This window comes from Oncorhynchus mykiss, chromosome 12, assembly GCF_057628025.1.
Source record: "Oncorhynchus mykiss isolate SJ-2025 chromosome 12, ASM5762802v1, whole genome shotgun sequence".
Lineage (NCBI taxonomy): Eukaryota > Metazoa > Chordata > Actinopteri > Salmoniformes > Salmonidae > Oncorhynchus > Oncorhynchus mykiss.
Window position 1 is genome coordinate 15,911,176 of NC_143033.1, and position 10,138 is coordinate 15,921,313.

General features: G+C 45.7%; 1 protein-coding gene across 1 annotated transcript; it reads right to left on the bottom strand.

Annotated features, from left to right (window-relative positions):
• Positions 1-142: 142 nt before the first annotated feature.
• Positions 143-10,138, bottom strand: LOC110537026 (uncharacterized). The gene is given in 8 exon segments (XM_090191359.1): positions 143-2,638; positions 2,837-2,873; positions 8,574-8,819; positions 8,821-9,003; positions 9,005-9,103; positions 9,105-9,306; positions 9,579-9,715; positions 10,124-10,138. Coding segments are annotated over 8 exon segments (3,213 nt in total). The 3' UTR covers positions 143-344.

Below are 10,138 nucleotides of genomic sequence, written 5' to 3' on the forward strand. Positions count from 1 at the left end.
GTGGTGATTCTGTGGTGATATTCATGGTTGGCTGTGGTTTTGAGGATGCAGTGATATTCAGCATTGGCTGTGGTGGTGGTTCTGATTGTGTGATGGTATACTGTGGTGGTTTTGACTTTGTGGTAATATTTTCTGTAGGATGTTTTGGTTTGGGTTGTGTGGTCCTGGCAGCCAGGCCCAGGTTGGGTTTGACCTTAGTGAAGCGTCTCCTCCTGGTCTGTGAGGTCGTCTGCTGCTTGGACACTTCTGAACATAATTCCACATTAGAGGCGTGTCCAATAACAGTTCCCTCCCCATGTCTGAGAGGCTCCTCCTCTGCAGGTATGGTTTCCTGAGTTGGCGCGTCACTGCTCTGAGGCACTTGGGCAGAAGCTGTGCTCGTGGTGACTCGGACAGAGGCTGTTCTCGTGGTGATTAGGACAGAGGATGTTGTTGTGGTGACTGGGACAGAGGCAGTTGTTGTGGTGACTGGAATACAGGCGGTTGTCCTGGTGACTGGGACATAGGCTGTCGTTGTGGTGACTCGGACAGAGGCTGTTGTCGTAGTGACTGGGACAGAGGCTATTTTTGTTGTCCTGGTGACAGGGACAGAGGCTGTCGTTGTGGTGACAGGGACAGAGGCTGTTGTCGTGGTGATTGGGACAGACGCTGTTGTTGTGGTGACTGGAATACAGGCATTTGTCCTGGTGAATGGGAGAGGATGTTGTTGTGGTGACTGGGACAGAGGCTGTTGTCATAGTGACTGGGACAGAGGCTATTTTGGTGACAGGGACAGAGGCTGTTGTTGTGGTGACAGGGACAGAGGCTGTTGTCGTGGTGATTGGGACAGAGGATGTTGTCGTGGTGACTGGGACAGAGGACGTTGTTGTGGTGATTGGGACAGAGGCTGTTGTCGTAGTGACTGGGACAGAGGCTGTTGTTGTGGTGACTGGAATACATGCGGTTGTCCTGGTGACTGGGACAAAGGCTGTCGTTGTGGTGACTGGGACAGAGGTTGTTGTCGTAGTGACTGGGACAGAGGCTATTTTTGTTGTCCTGGTGACAGGGACAGAGGCTGTCGTTGTGGTGACAGGGACAGAGGCTGTTGTCGTGGTGATTAGGATAGAGGCTATCGTTGTGGTGACAGGGACAGAGGCTGTCGTTGTGGTGACAGGGACAGAGGCTGTCGTTGTGGTGACAGGGACAGAGGCTGTTGTTGTGGTGACTGGGACAGAGGCTATTTTTGTTGTCCTGGTGACAGGGACAGAGGCTGTCGTTGTGGTGACAGGGACAGAGGCTGTTGTCGTGGTGATTAGGATAGAGGCTATCGTTGTGGTGACTGGGACAGAGGCTGTTGTCATGGTGATTAGGACAGAGGATGTTGTTGTGGTGACTGGGACAGAGGCAGTTGTTGTGGTGACTGGGACAGAGGCTGTCATTGTGGTGACTGGGACAGAGGCTGTTGTCGTGGTGATTAGGACAGAGGATGTTGTTGTGGTGACTGGGACAGAGGCAGTTGTTGTGGTGACTGGGACAGAGGCTGTCCTTGTGGTGACTGGGACAGAGGCTGTCGTTGTGGTGACTGGGACAGAGGCTGTCGTTGTGGTGACCCGGACAGAGGATGTTGTTGTGGTGACTGGGAAAGAGGCTGTCGTTGTGGTGACTGGAATACATGCGGTTGTCCTGGTGACTGGGACAGAGGCTGTCGTTGTGGTGACTGGGACAGAGGTTGTTGTCGTAGTGACTGGGACAGAGGCTATTTTGGTGACTGGGACAGAGGCTGTCGTTGTGGTGACTGGGACAGAGGTTGTTGTCGTAGTGACTCGGACAGAGGCTATTTTGGTGACTGGGACAGAGGCTGTTGTCGTAGTGACTGGGACAGAGGCTATTTTGGTGACAGGGACAGAGGCTGTTGTCGTGGTGATTGGGACAGAGGCAGTTGTTGTGGTGACTGGAATACAGGCAGTTGTCCTGGTGACTGGGACAGAGGATGTTGTTGTGGTGACTGGGACAGAGGCTGTTGTCGTAGTGACTGGGACAGAGGCTATTTTGGTGACAGGGACAGAGGCTGTTGTTGTGGTGACAGGGACAGAGGCTGTCGTTGTGGTGACAGGGACAGAAGCTGTTGTCGTAGTGACTGGGACAGAGGCTATTTTTGTTGTCCTGGTGACAGGGACAGAGGCTGTCGTTGTGGTGACAGGGACAGATGCTATTTTTGTTGTCCTGGTGACAGGGACAGAGGCTGTCGTTGTGGTGACTGGGACAGAGACTGTTGTCGTAGTGACTGGGACAGAGGCTATTTTTGTTGTCGTGGTGACTGGGACAGATGTGGTTGTTGTCATAGCGACTGCAACATAGGCTGATATCGTGGAGACTGGGATAGAGGCTGTTGACGTGGCAACAGGGACAGAATCCTCAGCAGTCAGTGATGCCTCAGTGACCCAAAGGTCAGGGGTCAGAGATTCAGAAGGAGTGGTGCTAGTTTGTGATTGGTCAGCGGGCTGTGATGACATCTGGTACTGTTGTTCCTCATCGGAACATTCTTCAGTGATGAAATCATCTGCTCCTGCAGTGCAGGCCTCAGCAGCCTGAGACAACTGGGTGAGGTTGCCGATGGCCAGTAAGGTTCTAGCTTCCTCGTTGTAGCTCTCCTCAGACACTAGAACACAGAGAAGAGACTGTTTAACGTTCTATAGTTAGTGCTGAGAGGTAGATCAGATACTAGAACACAGACCGAGGAGAAGAGAAGAGACTGTTTAATTAACACTCTATAGTTAGTGGATAGAGGGAGAAAGGTTTTTGACTGTTTTACTTAAGAGGATGCAATAGATATCAGCTCTTGAAATGACCAACCAACCTTCCATGTTATCTGGAGACAGGAAGTCAATTACATCCTAGAATGAAGAAAACAAAAAAACATTAGTCCTCATAAGAGATCCACAATCTGGAGCAAAATAGCTGAAGTGCTTGAACCAGGTGGGTGCTTGACCCAGTGACCTCAATATAACACTGAGGTCTTGTGGAAAGTGCTATATAAATCAAATGTGATATTATGACAAAACATAGTATAACAACATGGATGAAGCAGGGATGGTTGTGATGTACAGCGCATTCGAGAAAGTATTCTGACCCCTTGACTTTTTCTACATTTTGTTACGTTACAGCCTTATTCTAAAATGGATAAAAAACATACATAAAACAATCTTCAAACCACACACAATACCCCATAATGACAAAGCAAAAAACAGTATAGGGATAGGGACACCGATCCTACACCGATCCTAAAAAAAATTCTCTCACATTTATTACAAATAATAAACAGAAATACCTTATTTACATAAGTATTCAGACCCTTTGCTATGAAACTCGAAATTGAGCTCAGGTGCATCCTGTTAACATTTATCATCCATGTCAGAGCAAAAACCAAGCCATGAGGTTGAAGGAATTGTCTGTAGAGCTCAGAGACAAGATTGTGTCGAGGCATAAATATGGGGAAGGGTACCAAAACATTTCTGCAGAATTGAAGGTCCCCAAGGACATAGTGGCCTCCATCATTCTTAAATGGAAGAAGTTTGGAACCACCAAGACGTCCTAGAGCTGGCCGCCCGGCCAAACTGAGCAATTGGGGGAGAAGGGCATTGGTCAGGGAGATGACCAAGAATCCGAAGGTCACTCCTACTGAGCTCAAAAGTTCCTCTGCTGAGAAGGGAGAACTTTCCAGAAGGACAACCATCTCTGCAGCACTCCACCAATCAGGCCATTATGGTAGATTGGCCAGACGGAAGCCACTCCTCAGTAAAAGGCACATGACAGCCTGCTTGGAGTAAGCCAAAAAGGACCTAAAGGACTCTCAGACCATGAGAACAAGATTCTCTGGTCTGATGAGACCAAGACTGAACTCTTTGACCTGAATGCCCAGCATCACATCAGGAAGAAACCAGGCACTGCTCATCACCTGGCCAATACCATCCCTACAGTAAAGCATGTTGGTGGCAGCATCATGCTGTGGGGATGTTTTTCAGAAGGGACTGGGAGATTAGTCAGAATCAAGGGAAACATGAACGGAGCAAAGTACAGAGAGATCCTTGATGAAAATCTGCTCCAGAACGGTCCTGCTCTCAGGACCTCAGACTGTGGCGAAGGTTCACCTTCCAACAGGACAACGACCCTAAGCACACAGCCAAGACAACGCAGGAGTGGCTTCAGGACAGGTCTCTGAATGGCCTTGAGTGGCCCAGCCAGAGTCCGGACTTGAACCCGATCAAACATCTCTGGAGAGACCTGGAAATAGCTGTGCAGCAACGCTCCCCAGCCAACCTGACAGACTTTGAGTGGATCTGCAGAGAATAATGGGAGAAACTCCACAAATACAGGTGTGCCAAGCTTGTAGCGTCATACCCAAGAAGACTCGAGGCTGTTTTCGCTGCCAAATGTGCTTTTTAAAAAAATGTTTTTTATTTATTTCACCTTTATTTAACCAGGTAGGCTAGTTGAGAAAAAGTTCTCCATTTACAACTGCGACCTGGCCAAGATAAAGCATAGCAGTGTGAACAGACAACAACACAGAGTTACACATGGAGTAAACAATAAACAAGTCAATAACACAGTAGAAAAAAAGAGTCTATATACATTGTGTGCAAATTCTTCAACAAAGTACTGAGTAAAGGGTCTGAATACTTATGTAAATGTGATATTAAATTTGTAGAACATTTCTAAAAACCTGTTTTGATTTTCATTATGGGGTAGTGTGTGTAGATTGATGATGAAATGTATTTTTAAAATACATTTTAGAATAAGGTTGTAACGTAACATAATGTGGAACATATCAGGGGGTCCGAATACTTTCCAAGGCACTGTATAGGAGGGGTCTTCAACCTTTCCTTGCCATCATACATTAGCAAAAGCACATTTTTTCACGTCTTGTCTTATCATTAGGTGAATGATAATGGCAAGGAGAAGTAATCAACATTTAAAAATTAATAGATTTGGTAGACAATGAAAAACTATTTTGACCTCCCCACATAATAATTGGAAGAGGAGGTATGCTGTAGATTCAAACTCCAACCTTTTAGCTAGAAAAGTAACTCCAGACACATTTCTGCCAGAAGTAGCTTTTTAGCTGGTTAAACAGAGGTTAGCAATGTGCTGGCAAAAAAAAGCTGCTAGCGGCACTTGCCACACTGGTAGCCTATTGACTGGTAGCCTATTGACTGGTAGCCTATTGACTGGTAGCCTATTGACTGGTAGCCTATTGACTGGTAGCCTATTGACTGATAGTCTATTGACTGGTAGCCTATTGACTGGTAGCCTATTGACTGGTAGCCTATTAGCAGAGACTTTGAAAAAGCATGTCAGTTACTCCAGTGAGTGTAATTGATTCCAGTGAGTGTAATTGATTCCAGTGAGTGTTATTGACTCCAGTGAGTGTAACTGACTCCAGTGAGTGTAATTGACTCCAGTGAGTGTAATTGACTCCAGTGAGTGTAACTGACTCCAGTGAGTGTAACTGACTCCAGTGAGTGTAACTGACTCCATTGAGTGTAACTGACTTTAGTGAGTGTAACTGACTCCAGTGAGTGTAATTGACTCCAGTGAGTGTAACTGATTTCCGTGAGTGTAACTGACTCCAGTGAGTGTAACTGACTCCAGTGAGTGTAACTGACTCCATTGAGTGTAACTGACTTTAGTGAGTGTAACTGACTCCAGTGAGTGTAATTGACTCCAGTGAGTGTAACTGATTTCCGTGAGTGTAACTGACTCCAGTGAGTGTAACTGACTCCATTGAGTGTAACTGACTTCAGTGAGTGTAACTGACTCCAGTGAGTGTAATTGACTCCAGTGAGTGTAACTGACTCCAGTGAGTGTAACTGACTCCAGTGAGTGTAACTGACTCCATTGAGTGTAACTGACTTCAGTGAGTGTAACTGACTCCAGTGAGTGTAATTGACTCCAGTGAGTGTAACTGATTTCCGTGAGTGTAACTGACTCCAGTGAGTGTAACTGACTCCAGTGAGTGTAATTGACTCCAGTGAGTGTAACTGACTCCAGTGAGTGTAACTGACTCCAGTGAGTGTAACTGACTCCAGTGAGTGTAACTGACTTCAGTGAGTGTAACTGACTCCAGTGAGTGTAATTGACTCCAGTGAGTGTAACTGATTTCCGTGAGTGTAACTGACTCCAGTGAGTGTAACTGACTCCAGTGAGTGTAACTGACTCCAGTGAGTGTAATTGACTCCAGTGAGTGTAACTGACTCCAGTGAGTGTAATTGGCTCAATATTAGGAGTTGAGAAATAAAGTTGACATAAGAAAAACATATTCCTAAAAAAATATATATTTAAAAATCCAGTTTATTTATAATATTTTATGTGGACCCCCTGCAGTACCCCCAGTTGAATACTCCTGACATTTTGTCCACACAAGACAGGGCACATGATGACTACTCCCTTTCATTTGTTGTTCAGTGAAATCATCCCATGTGAAGAGTCAACTCATTTAATTAAAGATCAATTCGTAACTAAATTGTTTTGTTTTTTCTATTGGAGGGTTTAATCATTCGCAATTATGTCCACTTATGATAAGGTCAAAGGTTTATGTCTCCATATGATATGGTAAATATATCCAATGCAAGAAACATCTACATTTAAATGGTAGTAATATTAATTTGCATATATTTCCGTTAATTCCCACGGAAAGTTTCCATCTCTGAATATTCCCCAAAATGTGCAACCCTATCCACACCCTTACACTTTTAACGTATCTGTGACCAACTGATGCATGGCTGTATTCCCATTCATGCATCAGCAGACACTCAATTAGCCCATGTCAGCAACATTTTTTTTAGATTGGTAAATTAGTCTAGCAGACCCATGAGCCAATGCAGCCCCTCATAGTGAGTTCCATTTTTTTTGGGCCCCCACCCCCATCGAAATTGCCTACCCCTAATATAGACATAGTACAGTTGAAGTCTGAAGTTTCCATACATCTTAGCCAACTACATTTAAGCTCAGTTTTTCACAATCCCTGACATTTAATCCTAGTAAAAAGTCTGTTTTAGGTCAGTTAGGATCACCACTTTAATTTTAAGAATGTGAAATGTCAGAATAATAGTAGAGAGAATTATTTATTTCAGCTTTTATTTATTTCATCACATTCCCAGTGGGTCAGGAGTTTACATGCTACCAAATACTAATTGAGTGTATTGCCTTTAAATTGTTTAACTTGGGTCAAACGTTTCAGGTAGCCATCCACAAGCTTCCCACAAGAAGTTGGGTGAATTTTGGCCCATTCCTCCTGACAGGGCTGGTGTAACTGAGTCGGGTTAGGAGGCCTCCTTGATCACACACGCTTTTTCAGTTCTGCCCACACATGTTCTACAGGATTAAGGTCAGGGCTTTGTGATGGCCACTTCAATACCTTGACTTTGTTGTCCTTACGCCATTTTTCCACAACATTGGAAGTATGCTTGGGGTCATTGTCCATTTGGAAGACACATTTGCGACCAAGCTTTAACTTCCTGACTGATGTCTTGATGTCGCCTCAATATATCCACATAATTTTCCTACCTCATCATGGTATCTATTTTGTGAAGTGCACCTGTTCCTCCTGCAACAAAGCACCTCCACAACAGGATGCTGCCACCCCCGTGCTTCACGGTTGGGATGGTGTTCTTCGGCTTGCAAGCCTCCCCCTTTTTCCTCCAAACATAACGATGGTCATTATGGCCAAACAGTTCTATTTTTGTTTCATCAGACCAGAGGACATTTCTCAAAAAAGTACAATCTTTATCCCCATGTGCAGTTGCAAACCGTAGCCTGGATTTTTTTATGGCGGTTTTGGAGCAGTGGTTTCTTCCTTGCTGAGCAGCTTTTCAGGTTATGTCGATATAGGACTCGTTTTACTGTGGATATAGATACTTTTGTATCTGTTTCCTCCAGCATCTTCACAAGGTCCTTTGCTGTTGTTCTGGGATTGATTTGCACTTCTCGCACCAAAGTGCGTCATCTCTAGGAGACAGAACGCGTCTCCCTCCTGAGCGGTATGACGGCTGCGTGGTCCCATGGTGTTTATACTTGCGTACTATTGTTTGTAGAGATGAACGTGGTACCTTTAGGCATCAATTAGCCTATCAGAAGCTTCTAAAGCCATGACATGATTTTCTGGAATTTTCCAAGCTGTTTAAAGGCACAGTCAACTTAGTGTATGTAAACTTCTGACCCACTGGAATTGTTATACAGTGAATTATAAGTGAAATAATCTGTCTGTAAACAATTGTTGTAAAAATTACTATCATGCACAAAGTAGATGTCCTAACCGACTTGCCAAAACTATAGTTTGTTAACAAGAAATCTGTGAAGTGGTTGAAAAACGAGTTTTAATGACTCCAACCTAAGTGTATGTAAACTTCCGACTTCAACTGTATGTGTTGGAGGTACACTAAGTGCTTCACTTAACCTATCAATTTGCAATAATAATCCTACATTCTCTGCAGAGTCTGTGCTATCAAACATGCATCATGTGTTAGCTTCACAAGATTACATTATCAAGCCTTAATCTCTGAACTAAAGAAAATCAGTGAGACTGAAACCAATCTCACCTTTTCCTTGTTCATCTCCTGTCTCAGCAGTTCTCTGAGCTTCCGGGCCTTGGCCAGCCTCTGCAGGTCCGTTGGGTCATTCAGGAACCTGCTAAGCCTGGACTTCCTTGGTGCCAACCCGGTGAGCCCAACAGACACAGACCTGGCTACCAGAGTCTTAGCTCTCTCAGATACTGAGATACCCTCTTCGTGTGAAAGGGAGGATGATGGGACATTCTCTGATGGAGTGAATGGAGCTTTAGTGGCTGGTGTTTTTTTTTGAGAGATCTAATTGGATGCTGCCTTTGTCTTGTTTGGTGAGCTGTGAGGATGTTTCCTCGTCTGCTGCCTGCAGGGTCTGTTGTGACGGGGATGAGTAATCCACTGCCTGCTTCCCCAGTGGGGGGATTGTTGTCTCAGGGGCTGGGGAAGATGGGGACAGGGGGCTGGGGGCTGGGTTTGGGCTGTACTTTGGCCTGCCTACTACCTCCAGAGGGCCTCCGCCTTGGGCATCTCATGCCCTGTGGGGGTCCATCATCTGTCTCGCTGGGGGGCCCCTGGAGCCTCAGGGGCTGAGGTCTCAGTGCCCACTCTCACAGGGGACTTGGAGGTCCGGGAGGGGTAGAGGGTGAGGCCCGGGGTTGCGGCCGCCCGGGGTTTGGCAAGATTTGGCATGAAAGAGAACCTCTTCCTCCTTTGAATTCTGTCTGAGGGGGTGCCACTGGAAGCCTCACCATTTGGGTCTTTATCATCCCTATACCAAAAGACAAAAGGATCAGAAACAATGCTGACAATCAAGGAATACGTGAGCAGCCACACAGTCAGTGGATGGTTGTTGGGATAGAGGCAAGTTACTCATTTGTATAACCCATGTTAACTTGAACAGTTCTCAATTCTACACCAATTATACATCCTATGAGAGGTTACTAACTTCCAGAACCAGCTCGGACTGCTGGCCAGCAGCAACTAATCATTGACAAATGTTGCTGTAAAAGGGACTATAATACATTTGATTTAATGACAGACTTTTCCTCATTCTCTGGGTGTGGTGGACTCTGTGGAGGTTTCTGGCACTGCAGTAGTGGTGGTGTCCACCTCCTGGCCCCCTGCCTGGGAAGGAGCCTCGGTGGCCTGGGACGATGGAGGAGTGTCTTGGGAGGAGGCTAGGGCTGCTGGGCCTCTGCCCGCCGGCCTGACGTTGGGACGAATACTGATCCTGGATCTGCGGACCATTCTGTCCTACTGCAGAGAGAGACTGTGACACAGATGATGACATGATTGGGTTGGTAAATACATGCACCAGAAAATGTATAGTGAGATACAGACATCTGATAAAGTAATTGCATTATCTTGCCAGCTAGCTAGCATTTGTTATAACAGAATAGTAACGGCGAAAGACGTAAACTCACCCCATTGAGTACAAATGTGCGTAACCAGGCTACAAAGAGAACTAATGGTACTGTAGCGACTGTATAATCAGGGTGTGAACTAGGTTTTTATTCAAGCCTTGATCGACATGGTAATGGCTCTATAGTATTGGAGAAAAGTTGAAAAAACGGACCCTCCGTTACATCGTGGCGTGTCAT